The sequence below is a fragment of the Mustela putorius genome, unplaced genomic scaffold (genome assembly GCF_011764305.1).
Source record: "Mustela putorius furo isolate JIRA1106 unplaced genomic scaffold, ASM1176430v1.1 tig00000129_pilon_pilon_pilon, whole genome shotgun sequence".
In the NCBI taxonomy this organism is placed as follows: Eukaryota; Metazoa; Chordata; class Mammalia; order Carnivora; family Mustelidae; genus Mustela; species Mustela putorius.
The window spans coordinates 25034049-25051426 of NW_025421290.1; the positions used below are offsets into that span (position 1 = coordinate 25034049).

General features: G+C 45.9%; 1 protein-coding gene across 2 annotated transcripts in view; it reads left to right on the forward strand.

Annotated features, from left to right (window-relative positions):
• Window positions 1-17378, forward strand: part of NRDE2 (NRDE-2, necessary for RNA interference, domain containing) — a 48091-nt gene that overhangs the window by 12589 nt on the left and 18124 nt on the right. For both annotated transcript variants that reach the window (XR_006604185.1, XM_004739066.3), the window contains exons 2-6: window positions 3978-4086; window positions 5600-5830; window positions 9606-9755; window positions 15241-15691; window positions 16451-16856. Coding sequence is in view for 1 of the 2 variants with exons in the window: in XM_004739066.3 (XP_004739123.1) it covers window positions 3978-4086; window positions 5600-5830; window positions 9606-9755; window positions 15241-15691; window positions 16451-16856 (1347 nt within the window). In the remaining variant the exon portion in view is untranslated. The remainder of the gene's footprint in view (window positions 1-3977; window positions 4087-5599; window positions 5831-9605; window positions 9756-15240; window positions 15692-16450; window positions 16857-17378) is intronic.

The following is a 17378-nucleotide window of genomic DNA, read 5'->3' on the forward strand; positions in this document are numbered from 1 at the left end:
CCAAGGTGCTGTGCTAGGGGTTTGGGAATACAGGAGTGAGTAGTCATGACCTCTGCCCTCCTGTTGCATTTAGTTTAGAAAGAAAGGAATGGGAGGAGGGAAACTTGGATGGAGCTGGAAACTTGGATGCAAGCACTGGAAACCAGTTTGCTGGATTTGTTCAGCTGGCAAAATGTTTTTGTCTTTTTCTTTTTTCCATTCTCACTCCCTACAGTGTCACAGTGATCATTACTAATCTGGTCCCTGTAAGGATTTGAGTTGTTTTGCCTTTTGCCTTAGCATAAACTAGTTAGACTGCCATGCAGGCAATGAGATTGTAATGTGAAACTTGCCACGAGAGAGCCTCGTGTACCTGTTGGGGGGAGACTTCAGGAAAACCAGCTCCTTAGTTGAGGGAAGGAAGAGTAGCACCCTGGTGTGGTGGGGAGACCGGATGGGGAGCGCAGATCCGGTTCAGGTGTGTGCCCTTGGCCCTGTGACTGAACAACTTTGGGCCCCCTGCTGTTGATCTGAAAGTGAGGGGGTGGTGCCCCATCTGTGCCGCGGGGAGAGCCCTCTCAGAGCCGCCTCCCGCTCCCTCTAGACCCCCAGGAGCAGCCCTACTTCTGCTGTTCTGCCTATTGGGCTTCTCTGAAACATTTTGTTTGAGCATGTTTTCTTTGGCTAAAAAGAGTTTTAAAATCTCTGGACTAGATGATCTCCCAAATTCCTGCATGCCTGGCATCCGGTGATGAGTACTTCTGACATTCCATGTTTACTGCTCCTGTGCTCCCAGGCAGAAAAAAAGGCAGCAGCCTCTTCTTGTCAGGTGCAAATACCCTTTGTTCTAACAAAAGGTTATTTGAGTGAGATGAAGGTCACAGAGAAATTCAGTGATGATTTGGGTTAGAACCGTGAGAGTTTTAGTTCTGTGTATACTACTCTTTTCCCACAGTGGTCTTCTATGGCAGAGTCTTAATTGCTTCCTTAAAAACCCCTTTTCTTGTACTTTCTGAAGGATTGAGAGTCACACACTTTATGTTGTTTTAACATCTGGGTTTCTTTACGTTTTCTCCAAGCTCTCCTCACTATCTACAATATTTATGGAGAAATATACTGGAATTGTTTGAGAGCATCTCTCCTTGCATGTTGTTTGCTCTGTCTTTTCTTGCTTTTCCCTTGTTCATGGGAAAATCCAGTTGTTGTGGAAATAATCATGATCTCTGAGAAACAGGAACTATTTTGACATACCTCTCGCCAGGAATTAGACCCAAAGGAAGGGAATCAATGTCAGAAAGAAAAAGATAATAGAAGAGCGATTGCCTGAATGGTTGGTTGTTCAGCAGTCGCTGGGTATGACCTTACACATCACTTATTTGCTTGGAGCCCTAGTCTCCTGTACAGTGGAGACCGTAATACCTTCCATAGGGAGTTGTTTTGGTACTTAAGGATGGAAAGTCCTTTACCTGGTGTTTGGCCTGCGGTAGGCACTTAATAAGTTAGAATCCCTCTCTTCTCCCCCTACTGTTTTTTTCAAAGATTTTATTTATTTGTATGAGACAGAGAAAGCACACGAGTGAGGCAGCTGGTGGACGGGGAGAGGGAGAGAGAGAGAGAATGTCAAGTGGACTCCCTTGCTGAGCATTGGGCTCTATCCCATGACTCTGAGATCATGACCTGCGCCAGAATCAAGAATTGGATGCTCAGGGGGCACTTGGGTGGCTCAGTCATTAAGCATCTGACTTCAGCTCAGGTCATGATCCCAAGGTCCTGGGATCGAGCCCTGCGTGGGGCTCCCTGCTCAGCGGGAAGCCTCATCTTCCTCTCCCACTCCCCCTGCTTCTGTTCCCTCTCTCACTGTGTCGCTCTCTGTCAAATAAATAAAATCTTTAAAAAAAGAAAAATAATTGGACGCTCAACTGACTGAACCACCCTGGCTCCCCTCCCTTTTCTTTTGATGTACCTTTCCTCTTTAGGAATGTTCCTTCCTGCCTGCCTCCCTCCCCTCTTTTCCACACGTTTATTAAACTCCTCCTGACGCCTGCCAGGCATTGCTCATGGATACAACAGTGAGTCAGACAAAGTACCTGTCATCACAGAGCACATGTTTCAGCATCTCCTCACTAGGATGTGGGAATCATCAGGGACTAGCAGACAGAACATAGAAAGTTCTCTTCCAGCGCAATCCTAAAAAGGCAACCCAATTAAAAAATGGGCAGAGGATTTGACTATCACTGTTCAAATGTGAATGGTCCATAAACAAATGAAAAGAAGCTTTCCATCAGTCACCAGGGAAACGGAAACCAAAAGCACAATGAGAAGAGGCTTCACAGCCAGTAGGATATAGGATAGCTGTAATCTCAAACACCGCCAGTAACAAATTGCTAAGGATTTGGAGAAATCAGAATCCTTACACACTGTTACTGGGGCTGTAAAGTGGTGCAACCAATTTGGAAACCAGTCTGGCACTTCCTTAAAATGCTCAACATGAGTTACCACATGACCCATCATTCCTCCTGGATATCCAGCCAACAGCAATGAAAACACATGTCCGTAGAAAAGCTTACATACCTGAGTGTTCCCAGCAGCATTGTTCGTGATAACCAAAACGACGTCCAGGTGTCCATCAGCCAATGAATGAACAAAATGTGGGCTGTCCATAAAATGGAATATTATTCGGCAATAAAAAGGAATAGAGCGTGGATATATGCCACAGCATGGATAAGCCTTAAACACACTATGCTGAGTGAAAGAAACCAGTCACAAAAGACTGTATGGTGTGATCTCATTTACATTCAGCGTCCCAAACCAGCAGATCTGTAGAGACCGATTAGTGGTTGTCTGGCGTGGGAGAACCAGAGATGAGTGATGGTAGCTGGTAATACATATGGGGTTTCTTTTTGGGATGATGAAAATGCTCTAAAATTATTTTATGGTGATAGTTGAACAATTCTGATGTGGTTTTTTTGTTTGTTTGTTTTTAAAGTAAATTCTGTGCCCAACACGGGGCTTGAACCCATGACTCCAAGATTAAGAGTCACATGTTCCGCTGATGGAGCCAGAAAGGTGCCCTGTGAATGATTCTAAATATACCAAAGACCACAGGTTATACGTTTTAAATGGCTGAACCTTGTATGTGGATTATATCCCAGGATGACTGTTAAGTGTAGTTCCCCTTCTGTCTCCTAACTTGATCCATGTCATGGGTGCTCTGGCCTCATCCTAGAACAAAACAGGTCAACCTCCAGGCCCCTCGTGGGGTCCCCTCGCCACCATCATCCACCATCCCCTGGCATTTTCCTTTCCTTTACAGGTAAGACTCCTAAAAGGTTAGGAAATAAATAACTTAGAAAGACTTCATTCCAGAGGAGTTGGCAATTAGTGGATAAGCAGAAAGAGTAAAAATTTTGGACATTTAATCTCACCACCCAGAGATAATCATTATGAACACTTTATGTCATTTTAGCTTAGCAAAGATGACACCTCGTGTTTTTATTTTCAAAGAGGAATACTGTTATAAGGAAAGGCCTATGTTAAGTTACGAAGAACAGAATATTTTTTGAAGAGAAATGTCTTAATCTTCTGTAACGATATTAAACATGGAGGGTTTTGTGCATCATTTGATTTTGAAGCTTTTCGGGATTGTCTCCTTCCGATTTGAGGTCATTCAGTCCTAATGCTTTGGAGACATCCTTGCTCCTTGCAGGTGGATGGGATCCGTGACGCCCCCTTGCTTTTTAAGCCACACTTGTTCCATGGTTTTTGCTTACCCTGCAGTCTGATCGCCCAAAGAGGATTTCAGTCTTAAACACTTTCGGGTGTGTGAAAGCCCCGTGCCCCAGTGAAATGAACATTTCATGACTTCCCTTCGGCCTCTGCGGACTGTCTGGCCGACACTGGCTGGGAATGAGGATGGCAGCTGGTGAGAAGGATTTACAGCTTTCGAAATCACATTGAGCTAATTCCATTGATCTTTTCTCCCCCTTTTGCCCATGCAGAATTAGATTGGCTGAGCAACCCGAGCTTTTGTGCTGGAGCCGTAACCTCTCTGAGCCAACAGCCTGAGGAGGCCACCACCCTGGTTTCTGAAGGGTCATCGCCGACGAGGTAGTTTTTCTGAAAGATGGATTTTTCATTTTTGTCTGTGTGTTGTCTGTCGCTGGGTTCGAAAAACGCTCCTTAGGAAACCCTGTGATAAAAGAGCGAATTACAACTCTTCTTTTGACTCCAACTAATGAGGTGCCCTTTGTTTTCCCTCTCCTAACTCATAGATTATTTATTCCTCTTTCCCTGCTTTGCCTTTTGTCATGGCAAGTGTGTGACACAGCGCCAGTAACAAGGCCACAAGGGAAATGGCAGCATTGTGACTATTGAGTAACTTGACTGACCTTACTAGTAACCTTTAGAATATTGTAACACCAATGTTCCCCCAGTTGCATTTTCACCATTTTGGGAAAAATGGAAGAGGCTGGTGTGATACAACATCAGATAAAATCTCATGAAAACTTTGGGGACAGGAGAAGGACATACATCTGCACCAGGCTTTGAAAGAAGTTGTGGTAGAGCATCGAATTGAGAAGTGAGCCCTCTCGCAAATATGGACTAGGTGGTCTCATTAAGATGAGGAGCCCCCAGGGCCACCTGGGTGGCTCAGTAGGTTAAGCCTCTGCCTTTGGCTCAGGTCATGGTCTCAGGGTCCTGGGATCGAACCCCACATCAGGCTCTCTGCTCAGCAGGGAGCCTGCTTCCCCCACTCTCTCTGCCTGCCTCTCTGCCTACTTGTGATCTGTCTGTCAAATAAATAAATAAAATCTTAAAAAAAAAAAAAAAAAGATAAGGAGCCCCAGGAAGGTAGTCCTTCGAAAGTGCAAGAAACCTTTAGAAGTGGACACTAGTTGGTGCCAGAGGGAGAGTTGTCTGTAGATATTTCAATAATGTGGAAGGGCTCATCATAACCTTTAAAAACAAGATCAGAATTAAACCTTTTTTAATTAAAAAAAAAATTTTTTTTTTTGGGACATGCTGCCCTAATGTGTAGGACTGAAAATAAACTCTTTATAACATTGCTTCAGAAAATACTGTATTTGATAAAGTAACTTGTAGGTTATTTTCATTTTAAAATGTACAGATGTGGGGTGCCTGGGTGGCTCAGTCAGTTAAGAGGCTGCCTTTGGCTCGGGTCATGATCCCAGGATCCTGGAATCGAGTCCTTCGTCAGGCTTCTTTCCCAGTGGGGAGCCTGCTTCTCTCTTTGCCTCTGCCTGCCACTCTGCCTGCTTGTACTCTCTCTCTCTGACAAAAAAATAAATAAAATCTTAAAAAAAAAAGTACAGGTGTGGAAGTCCAGGTTTAGAAGCTATTAAAATTAGAATTTCTTCACCTACTGTTGGTTTAGGGCCAACTCTTTTATTTTTCCCCCCTTTGGGTCGGGGTGGGGTCCAACTCTTAAATCCTTAAGGGGAGTCGTGATCTGGGAAGGCACTATATAAGTATGTGGGCGAATAGTAAGCCCCCGTGGGCATTTCTGGAGTTCTCTTTCACACACTTGTTTACTTATTTACATAGTCTTCTCCCTACTTCTCGTCTGAAAATAATTCCAATGTTGATTTTCCCAAAACAGGAGTCCTCTGAAATCAGAGACTTCAGATGAAAGTGACGCTAACAGAAAGCCCAGACAAACAAGCAGGAAAAAGAAGAAAGAGAAGAAGAAGAAGAGGAAGCATCACCACAAGAAAACCAAGAGAAAACGTGGGCAGGCTAGTAGCAGTGGCTCTGAGCCGGATAGTGAGCCTGAAAAGGACAAAACTTCCAGAAGCACTGGAGACAGTAGAAGGGAATCCGAGAAGCCAAGGTGGGTTTTCTATTCTCAAATACCTGCGACTCTTCAAAGTTTGTATTTTTTCCCTTCAGTTGCCACATATGAGACATTTGAATGACTATTTAGCCACTCAGTCAAATGGAGTCCAAAACACACCCAAATAGAGCTGTACCATGAGGTCACATTTAATAAAAAAGAAAGAAAGAAAACTTTCATTAAAAAAATTAGGGCTGTGATTTTATTTGAGAAATGTTATTTAGACACAGTAATGATCGTGTCAAAATCTGATGTGGACGAAAGGTCTTTGGGATTTTGAAAGATGGCTGATGTAGCCTGCCATGGGAATCTGGGCCAGTTTACTACATCATTGAGGCTCCGTCTGTGAGGGTCAGAGTAAGAGGAACGTCTTATCTCTCTTCCGTGGTCCCTCTCTTCCTTCTGATCACTCGCATCAGCCACCGCGGACCCACACTCTTTGGTCGGGGGCCATGTAGCAGGATCATCGTTGCGCTTGTCCTTTTCCCAGGTCACATGACTTTCCAGCACTATGTGGGACGTGTGGACTGGCCCATGACCACAGCGTTTCCTCTCCCGGGGGCTTTGCTTCTCCCCACATTTTGCTCCGTCTCCTTGAGTCTGTTGCTCCCCTTGTGCTGCAGTGAGGGCCGCACAGGCGCTCACCGGTAGCTCCCCTCTGCCTCGTCTCCTCTGTTCCCCCGTGGGGGAGGCCCTTGTCCCATGCCAATGACAGGCTGCACGGGGTGGAATTGAGTTATTTCTGCACTTTTTTCTTTTCTTTGTTCGTATGGGCTCGAGGAGAGAAGATTGAAGTCCCTGTCCAAGGCATACTCAAAAAATTCAGTGCTACTAAGACTTTTTTGGCTCTTCAGGGATTATTTGCTTAGATGTCCCAGCGACGTCAGTGAGAGCGCTGCGGTGCCGTGAGTCTGGAGTCTGATCCACGGAGTCTGCATCAGACAGGCGGACACTGAGTCCTCCTGTGGATCCTTCTGCCAGCAGACCTGCGCAGAGCCTCGCAGACCTCTGTGACTCAGGGCATCCGGATTCAGTCATCTCTGTGCCTCCAGGCTCTGTCTATAACCCAGGCTTGCTCTAGAAGGGGAGAATAAGAAGGTTCTGACTTTGAGTTTCTGTGGGCAGGAATCACTCCTGTCTAGCTGGCCCCTCTACTCTCTCAGCAGCTGGCCTGGGGAAAAAGTACATTTCTGTTGTGTGAACGAATGGATACGTTATTGATGCTTTTGCTTCTCAGTATGTCTTCAGAACAACATATATTAATCATTGTTTCTTCTGAAAACTCAGTATTAGCTACTTGTTTTTTTTTTTTTTTTAAGAGTTGAGGAAAATGAGTTTTAAAGGATTTTCTGAACCCACACAGGAGCTGCCATTAGAACCTGGAAGGTAATTAATTCCAGCCTGGGCGTAGTCAATCAGGGGTGAGCTTTAGAGCCTCTTGATGGGTCTGTGATCTAGAGGGCATTTTTAAGTTCATTGATATTTTTCAGAATACCCCCATTAAGATCAAAATCGACTGTTCTTATTCTTCTCGCTTACTTTCTTACTGTGGACTTCCGTAGTCTCTTCCTGGGAAGATGACCTGGAGACAAGGACTAAGACATTCGTGAGTTGTGAGAGTATTTCCAGGATGTGAGGAAAGTAGGTTCCTGGGGGTATCAGGCACCATATAGGAGCTCTGTTTTAGGGTGGGGGAGGGACGGCGTCTCCTGGGGCTTCTCAGGGACCTCTGTCTTCTAAGGTGAGCTCTTCACCTCCGGGTGGGGGCATATTCTTCTAGTGCACAGCCCAGACCACAGCCTGCTTCCTACCTCAGTACCCAATAGGAGAGGATCAGAGCTCGTTTACCCCCCAGGGGTGGTCTGCTCCCTCCTCCCTCCCCCGTAGGCTTTCCATTTCTTTCTGGAATGCATCCATCTCATTCCTTCCCTTGGCTGCCCCTTGCAGTGTTTGTGGACAGAAAACCCTCCACAGGTGTTCTGAGGGGAACGTGTTAAAAATCACCATGTATTTTAACCTATTCAGCAAATGTCCATTGCAAGCTACTTTGTGTCCCCAAAATGCCATTCCTCTGTATTCCCGGCCCAGGATGACTTAGACTTAGAAGCTTTTAGAATCTTTATTTCTATCTGGGCAGAATCAAAAAGCTACGATGGAACAAGGTTAAGGGCTGTTTTGACTACTTTGGCAGCTTCTTGTGTCAGCAGCATGATGAGCTTCAGAGGAGAGAAAATACTAGATGCCAGAACAGCTTTCCTTCCCTCTTGTCTTTGACTCCTAGGGAAGCGGTTTCATTTGTGTCTCAGCTGGAGGTCTGCCAACTCTCAGGTTGGCTCAGAGGAATAAGGAAGGGTCTTGGCTCACAGTGGGCTCTCTCTGGTCTTGGTGTAGGAGGGAGCAGCCCACAGAGCCTGGGCTATAAAAACGACATTGAGGGGCACCTGGGAGGCTCAGTGGGTTAAGCGTTTGCCTTCGGCTCAGGTCATGGTCCCAGGGTCCTGGGATTGAGCCCCACATTGGGGTCTCTGCTCAGTGGGGAGCAGGAGCCTGCTCCCCCCCCCGACCTCTGCCTGCCTCTCTGCCTACGTGTGATCTCTGTCCGTCAAATAAATAAACAAAATCTTGGGGTGCCTGGGTGGCTCAGTGGGTTAGGGCCTCTGCCTTCGTCTCGGGTCACGATCCCAGGGTCCTGGGATTGAGCCCTGCATCGGGCTTTCTGTTCTGCAGGGAGCCTGCTTCCTCCTCTCTCTCTCTCTCTCTGCCTACTTGTGATCTCTGTCAAATAAATTAAAAAAAAAAAAATCTTTAAAATAATTTTAAAAAAAATCTTAAAAAATAAAATGAGATTTAGGTCAGGCCTGAATAATAGGTGAGACTGACCCATTCGGAACTGACCCATTCAGAACTGTGGCTTTGTTGCCGTTTGGGTTTGAGTTGGAAGAAGCTGAGCACTTTCAAATGAGTTAGGGTAAGCAAGGGCAACCCACTTTATTTATTTATTTTTAAGAGAACTTGTTTATAAATATATTTAAAATTCTAGTTACAGTCATTTAATGGAATATTTAGAAAGAACATCTAGGGGCGGCTGGGTAGCCCAGTGGGTTGAAGCCTCTGTCTTTGGCTTAGGCCATGATCCCAGGGTCCTGGGATCGAGCAAAGCATCGGGCTCTCTGCTCAGCAGGGAGCCTGCTTCCCTTCTTCTCTGTCTACCTGCCTCTCTGCCTGCTTGTGATCTCTTTCAAATAAATAAATAACATCTTTAAAAATTAAAAAAAGAACATCTAGGGGCGCTTGCGTGACTCAGTCAGTTAAGCATCTGACTCTTGATTTTGGTTCAGGTTGTGCTCTCAGGGCCGTTGGGATCGAACTCTGGGCTCCATGCTCTGTGGGGAGTCGAAGTCTCCTCTCCCTCTCCCTTCTCGCCCTCCCTGCGTGCTGCGTTTCTCTCCCTATCTCTAACGTAAATAAGTAAATATTTAAAAAAATAAAAAAAAAACTCTTGTGTCAAGTTAATTTCTGAGATAAGGTGACTTCTTGGTGAAGTGCCACTTAACGTTGACAGTTCTTGCTTCCTCTCTTAAAGCTTTTTCCACAGCGGGCATCCTCTTCGTCTGTGGCACGTGCGCGCGTTACATACTTGAGTGTGTTTGATGCTATGTGCGCATCAGTGTGGAAATGTTTCACTTTTTCATTTTTCTGAAAAGGTGGACGATGTAGCTAGAAGGTTCCAAAGTGCTTCTCCCTCTTTGTTCCTCACTCCTGTGTCCCACAGGCAAGAAAGTCATGCTGCTGCTGATGTTGGGCATCGCTTTGTTTGGCTTGAGGACGTGCAGGCTCTGACAGGAGAAACCTTCAGAACAGACAAGAAACCGGATCCGGCCAACTGGGAGTATAAGTCTCTCTACCGAGGAGACATAGCAAGGTACGTGTCACCATGTCTTTCCAGATTTTCACTGGTGGGAAGTGACTTCTTTCTCCCCCGAGCCCTCTGTGTACGGTCCCTGTCTGTCCCCCTCCCTTCTGGATTTCGGGGGGTCGGTGTCCCCCATCGCTGGGCTGTTAGGGCATGTGTCTTATCTCACACTCTGAAGTGAAAGCTCAAACCCTGTAGTCACGATCCAGGTCTGAGTCACTTATCCGTGGTGCCTGGCATTGTGCCAGGCGTAGTAGGTTTTTAGTAAATTGTTGAATGAGGGAATCTAAAAATACCTTGAAATAAATAATTGTGACAAACTATCTGGAAATCATTTGGTCTGATCTATATGCCATTTAAAAAAGTCAAGAGCACTTTTTATTCATCTGTCCAAGTAAGCCATTTTAAAAGTGACATTAAGTGGTAATGACTTTTTCAGAATGCTCCCAGTATATGTCACCAGAGAAAAAAAGAGGTGATGGTATTCACTTCAGTAATTAGTTTATTAAACTTTTCTCCTCCATCCTGTCAATCAAAATTATTTAAGTACTTATTGGGGCACCTGGGTGGTTCAGTGGGTTAAGCCTCTGCCTTCAGTTCGGGTCATGATCTCAGGATCCTGGGATCGGCTCTCTGCTCAGTAGGGAGCCTGCTTCCCCCTCTATCTCTGCCTGCCTCTCTGCCTACTTGTGATCTCTCTCTATGTCAGATAAATAAATAAAATATTTTAAAAAAATATTAAGTACTTATTAAATCCCTTAGGCACTGAGTAGTTTATAAGAACTGCTGGGAACACAAAGCAGTCATACACAATCTCTCTTTCCAGACAGCTTACAGGTAATGAAAATTGAAGGTAGAGAATATTGGAATGTAAAGCCAAGAGGAGGCCAATATCATTCTTTATAGACTAATTACTTTTTAAAATAAATTTCGGTTTCCATTACATAGCTGCACCTCCAAATTTTGTCATTAGTCACGACATTATGCCTCACCACATCGGCATTTCCTACTAAGATTTCCTTTATGATATGTTTATATCTGTGATTTTTCAGTGGATATTGGTATCTACATGCTGTCTCCTAAAACCTTATGGCTGAGAGTGAATGACTACTAAAATGTTTTTGTACATTTTTTGAATAATTTTGATACTCCTTGAAGTCTTGTTCGGTTCCCCATGGCCCGGTGATGTGGGGCCACAGATGTGGTAGGAACCAGGAAAAGGGGAGGCGAGCAAGCACTGACTGTGAGCGTGTGCTTGTTAGCCTGTGATCCTCACAGCTATCTAATCCTGTCTGAGCCTCTCTTTCCTCATTTATTAACTCCTGCTCTGCCTCACACTCAGATATCAGACATCATCTATAGGAATTAAAAATTAGTTCGCAAAGATAAAGGGTTATTACTTCTTAATAGATGAAAAAGCAGAAATATTTCCAATGACCAGCTCTTAAATCTCTGCAAATGAGAGGCTACCAGGCCATAGGAGGAGACTGACGAGGGAAGTTTACTAATGTAATTTGTGAGGATGCTGCTGGAAGGGGCGTTGGTGTGATTTCCCAGTAGATTCCGAAGCTTAGCTGAGCTAAATCTTACCCGGATTAATAGCTGTACCACTGTTAGTGTCCAGATCTAGGGCAGTATTGGTCCCGTGGCACTGTGAGTTGGTCAGAGGACAGGGGACATGTTTTGTCAGGTTGAGAATTTTCACACTTCACGTGGGGCACTGACAAACCAGGAGCTTTGCGAGGACTTGCCTGGCACCATCCTGTGAGGACCAGATGAGTCCTTGTGAGTCCTGGGCCTATGACTGCGATATGGTCCATATCTTTTAAGCTTTGCTGGACCACCTTCTAGAAGGTGGATTGGCAGTGTTCAATGTAACTCGGGAAGGCGGAACCAGGATCAATGAGTGGAAGTTCTAGAAAGTGAGATCTGACTCAGTATCAAAGCAAATTTTCCAGTAGTGTGAGCCTACGAGCAGTGACGTATGCGTTTGTGTATTGTGGTGAGCAGGGCTTAGAGTTCATGGGATTCCAAATTACCTTTGGAAAATTCCTTAGCGCTAGTATACTAGCTCTCCGTGAACTTCAGCTCTGCTTTTTCTCCATTTATGGAGTGGACTGTTGTTTAGCTATACACCAGGTGAAATAGTGGGCATATGTTTAGGAGCCAAGTTTTATGAAATAATAACTTGAACTTGTCTAGTGCTTAGTGTATGGCTAAGGACTTGAAATATATAAACTTTTTGATCATCTCTGCTGTTCTGGGATATGGGTAATATTATTATCCCCATGTCACAGATGAGGAAACTGAGGCACAGACAGGTTTTGGGGGATTTTGTTTTAAATAATTTGGTCAGAGTCAACTGGTTAGTAAATGGTGGGGTTGGAATTTGGACCTGGGTAGACAACCACCACGAGAGCACGTGAATTAAAGTCACCGAAGGGGAGGCAAATTTATTACTGCCCAGCTCACTCTGGGGCTCAGAGCTGCCGAGTGGATTCTGGGCAGAAGTGTGTGCTCGATTTAAATACATTCTTTTCCCATACCCTGTCCCTCTTTCTTTTCTTTCCTCTTCCCATCAGTTCCCTTTTCCTGTAGCTTAATTAATTTAAATTAAATATCTGTATGATATCATTTGCTGAACCTCCAAAGTGGGGTTCCCTCCTTCTGGAATTGTTCCATGTAAGTCCAGCTGACTATTTGATGAGGATTTTACAAAAAACAAAAAAACCCAAAAAACCCCTAAACCTTCATTTGGGGGCATATTGCATTAAATTACAGCCTAGGTTGTTCCCAGTTAAGATTCTATGATAAATGATAAATGAGATAAAACCCAGATGTCCAGCAGCAGAGAGATGTTAACTAGATGAGGTCTTACCCCTCCACCGGACCGATTCAAAGCCAATAAAAATGGTATTTTCTAAAGCAAATGCTTCAGGGAAATGCACAAAAGTACGGAGGAAAGCCCGAAGCTGTGTATCAGCTATTTTTAAAAAGTATATGTACACATACAAACACATAAACACATATCTGAAAGTAGGCGTTTAATAATACAGATCAGTAAGACTCTTTTTCCCTTTATCATTTTTATCTGTTATAAAACGCAACTATAAAAATCAGTTTTACAAAATGCACTTTAAAAAAAGATTTTATTTATTCATTTGACAGAGATCACAAGTAGGCAGAGAGGCAGGCAGAGAGAGAGGGGGGAAGCACGCTCCCTGCTGAGCAGAGAGCCCGATGTAGGGCTTGATCCCAGGACCTGGGGATCACGATCTGAGCCAAAGGCAGAGGCTTAGCCCACTGAGCCACCCAGGCATCCCCCAAAATGCACTTTTAAAGTCAGAAAACTCTGTAAACATTTTTAAAGAGATTATATGAGTGTTGATTTTTAGTAAAAATAAAATAGTACTTATGGGGAGAACTAGTTCTACTTAGAGTTTGCTCCTTACAGAATCATGGACGTGTTTAGAGCTCCTGAAGCACTATTTTATCTCCTCACCTCTCGTTAAAGTTGTTTTGACTCTAAATGGACTGGGGACGGTTGTTTTGAGTTAACCTAGGAGGGCCTGGGGGACAGGCTGGAGAGGAAGGGTTTGTGTGCATGTGAAAGCTGGGAGGACAATTCTCAGGCCCCTGTTGACTGTGGGGGAAGCAAAGGAGGTGCTGGGCCTGGACCAGGGGGAGGTGGACGCAGAACTTTCTGGAAGATGACAAAAGATGGCGACTGCTCTCTCCTTTTTTTTCCCTGACAGCATGATATTGTGGACATTTTAAAAAAATACAGTGTCAGTTGAAAGAATTTTACGGTGAATGCTCCTAATCCCACCCTCTACATTCTACCATGAATAGTTCACTGTGCCTGCCTTGTCACATGTCCGTCTGTCCATCTGTCCTTCAATCTAGCCTGTTTGGTGCCAGCCTCAGTGTACCGCTCCCTGAATATTTCAGCATGTGTGTCATTAACTGCAATTCAGTTTCATTTAGTGTTTTCCTTTGGACTTAAAATTTACATACAGTGTAACACAGATCTTCATTTGCTGAGTTTGGACACATGCATGCACCTGTGTAAGCCAGCCCTTAATGAACATCACCGTGACCCCCACTCCCCCCCAAATTTCCTCCTGCTTTCTTCCACTCAGTCTACACCCCACCTCCCCAGGGACAGTTACCGTTCTAATTTTTTCCATACTCAATACTGTCTCTTCTAGAATTCCATGTAACTGGAGTCCTATAGCATGCTTTGGGTCTGGCTTCTTTCGCTCAGTGGGATGTTTTTGACATCCAGCCCCATTGGGGCATTTGTCAGTAGTGGCTTCTCACGGCTGGTGGCGCTCTGTCCTGTGGCCACACCACCGCTCGTTCGTCTGTTCCGCTGATGAACGCCCGGACCCTTTGCAGCATTCAGCTGTTAGGAACACGGCTGCTGAGAGTGTCTGTGCACACATCTGTGTGTAGAAATGCAGTTTCCTTTTTTCCTGGGGGAATGCCTAAAATAGAATTGCTGGGTCCCAGGGTAAGTCTAAGTTTAGTTTTTTCAGGAAACTGCCAGACCTTTCCCCAGAGTGACTGGACCAGTTTCCATTCTCACTAAGAGCATGTGGAGAGACCCGGTTCCCCGGCAGATTACTCGCTGGTGGTCATTATTGTCGGTGTTTAATTTTAGTGGTTGTGGCGGGTTTGTGGCATAGCTCCTTGTGGTTTTAATTTGCATTTCCTCACAATTCATGATGTTGAGCAGTTACGCATGCGCCGATTGGCCCTTCATGTTATCTTTGGTGAATTCCGTTCACATCCTTTGCTGTTCTTTGATTGTTGGTTTGTGTAACGCGTGGAAGAGTGCATGGTTTCCCACAGCCTTTGTGCACATATTCCGTAGTCATGGGTGTGACTCCGGGGGCACCTGTACGCTCTATACAGGCCTTTAAGAGCCCAGCCTCTCTTCCTCTAGAGTAGAAGACAGCCAAGTGTCATCTTAATTATTTTGTTTCAGCTTAAAAATACAATCTTATCTCTTCCTGTTTTCTTCTTACGTGGGAACACAGGACTATACAGGAAGAAGGACCAGTGTAGGTGACAGGTGACTCACTGTCACCCAAGGTTCTGGTGTCCTTAAGGATAGTGTAAAGGAGGGATGAGGATTTCCACTTTGTCTGTTAATATGATTGTGATGATCCATGACGTATGTATGGGACAGACTTTACAAGACTCTAGGAAAATAGAAACTACTAGAAATTACTAGAATCTGGAAGATAGGCCTGATCTTAAATTCATGTGATGTTAATAAGGAATTGAAGTATGTAGAGGAATAAGTTGAACACAGGAAAAGTTGACTGCTAATTGTCGTATTTCTCTGAACAGAAACTGTCGGAAGGTAAGGTGAATTTCAAAACGTGCAGTTAATTTGCCTCACGAGAGCTCAGGTCTGCTGAGCTGAGCCTCGATGGCAGTGCACCTCTTGCCTCAGTAACTTTCTTTCTTTCTCCAATACAAGATACAAGAGGAAAGGAGACTCCTGCCTTGGCATTAACCCTAAGAAGCAGTGTATATCCTGGGAGGGGGCTTCCACAGAAAAGAAGCATTCGCACAAGCATGTTGAGCGCTATTTTACGAAGAAGAGCATGGGATTGATGAACATTGACGGAGTTGCCGTCGGCAGCAAAACTGAACCTCCGTCATCTGAGCCGCTCTCCTTTATCCCCGTGAAGGGCCCAGATGATGCGCTTCCTCCTGTTACAACCTGGTTGAACCCTCTGGGCATTTATGATCAGTCCACCACGCAGTGGTTACAAGGACAGGGTCCTTCAGAGCAAGAATCAAAGCAGCCAGACTCAGAGATGGATAGAGAGAGCGCGCTGCTCAAGGCCAAGGTGGAGGAGTTCAACCGGAGAGTGCGCGAGAGTCCTCGTGACGTGCAGCTGTGGATGGCCTTTGTTGCTTTTCAGGTAAGTAACGCTGTCCGGCTTCTCTTACTCGGGATGGCTGTGCTAGTTTGGGGCAAACCCACGCACTCTCCTGCCATTCTGGAGCCCCTGGGAGGTGCCCTGGCCCTGGGCATTTGGCGATTATGACACTGTAGTCCTTGCCCTGAGCTTGCTCCAAGCCCCGGAGGAAGCCTGATGTGTGAAGGGCAAGTGCTTTCGTGTGTAATTTGGGGCTGGCATGTGGGGGTGACCTGCCTCGAGGGAGCAGAAAGGGCGGCTAAAAGAAGGTGAAATTTAATCAGGATCTGGGAAGAAGCGCCCTTGTGCGCCGGGGTGCGGGGTGCAGGATGCGCACGCGCTGCTTCTCCAGTGACCCGGCCGGGGCTCTAGGTTCTCTTTCTGAAGCACGCGGCTTTGTCTTCGTCCTACTTATTTGCCTTTGAACCGTGTATATGGTTGTGTCTCGCCCCACATTCGGCTGTGTCACGGGTGAAATTGGCTCTTGGGAAGCTGCATGCTCGCTCTTGTTATGTGACCGCCCCCCCCCCACCCGTGATGGAGCAGTTGGGTGAGATAAACACACCGCCAAATGTAGCAGGTGATAGAGGCGCCCCAGGAACAGAGTTTCTGCTCAGAAAAAATCGAGGCTAGCCCCCGGTGACGTCCAAAGGACGATTGGTCTGCAAGGTGATAGGGCGGGGCTTGCGGGGAGCTCAGTGGCTGTGGCGGGACTTTGAGGCTCCCCTACTTCCATTAGTAAAATGATGTTTCTGTCCCAAGGATGAGGTCATGAAAAGCCCCGGCCTGTACGCCCTCGAGGAGGGAGAGCCGGAGAAGCGGAAGAGGTCTCGGAAGCTGGTGCTGGACCGGAAGCTGGCCATCCTGGAGCGGGCCATCGAGAGCAACCAGAGCTCCGTGGAGCTGCAGCTGGCCAAGCTGGAGCTGTGTGCTGAGTTCTGGGAGCCCTCCGCGCTGCTCAGGGAGTGGCAGAAGCTGATATTCGTGCACCCCAACAAGACGGCCCTGTGGCAGAAGTACCTTTTATTTTGCCAAAGCCAGTTCAGCACCTTCACTGTCGCCAAGATCCACGGTCTCTATGGCAAGTGCTTGAGCACGCTGTCCGCGGTGCTGGACGGCAGCATCCTGTCACACCCCGCGCTGCCGGGCACCGAGGAGGCGGTGTTCGGTAAGAGCCGAGCCCCAGAGCCATGGGTGTTGGGCACTTACACTGGCTTCTGGCTGTAGTCAAAAATGAAGATGTGTTTTTGGTTTATTTTAGAAATGACAGAATTGATACAATGGATATATTTTTTATTTTTTATTTTTTTTAAAGATTTTATTTATTTATTTGACAGAGAGAGATCACAAGCAGGCAGAGAGGCAGGCAGAGAGAGAGAGGAGGAAGCAGGCTCCCTGCCGAGCAGAGAGCCCGATGCGGGACTCGATCCCAAAACCCTGAGATCATGACCTGAGCCGAAGGCAGCGGCTTAACCCACTGAGCCACCCAGGCGCCCGATACAATGGATTTAAACAGAAAGTATTAGGACTGCTTTGGACTAGAACAGATTTTCCCTTCTCTACCTTCTTGGTGGGGGTGAGGAGCGGGCATTAGAGCCCATCAGGTTAGTAGAGGAACCGTGGTCTAGAAGGTCCAGCTTTCCTGCTTTTAGCCAAGGACACGTAGTCAAGTCTCGACTGTTGTGGCTGT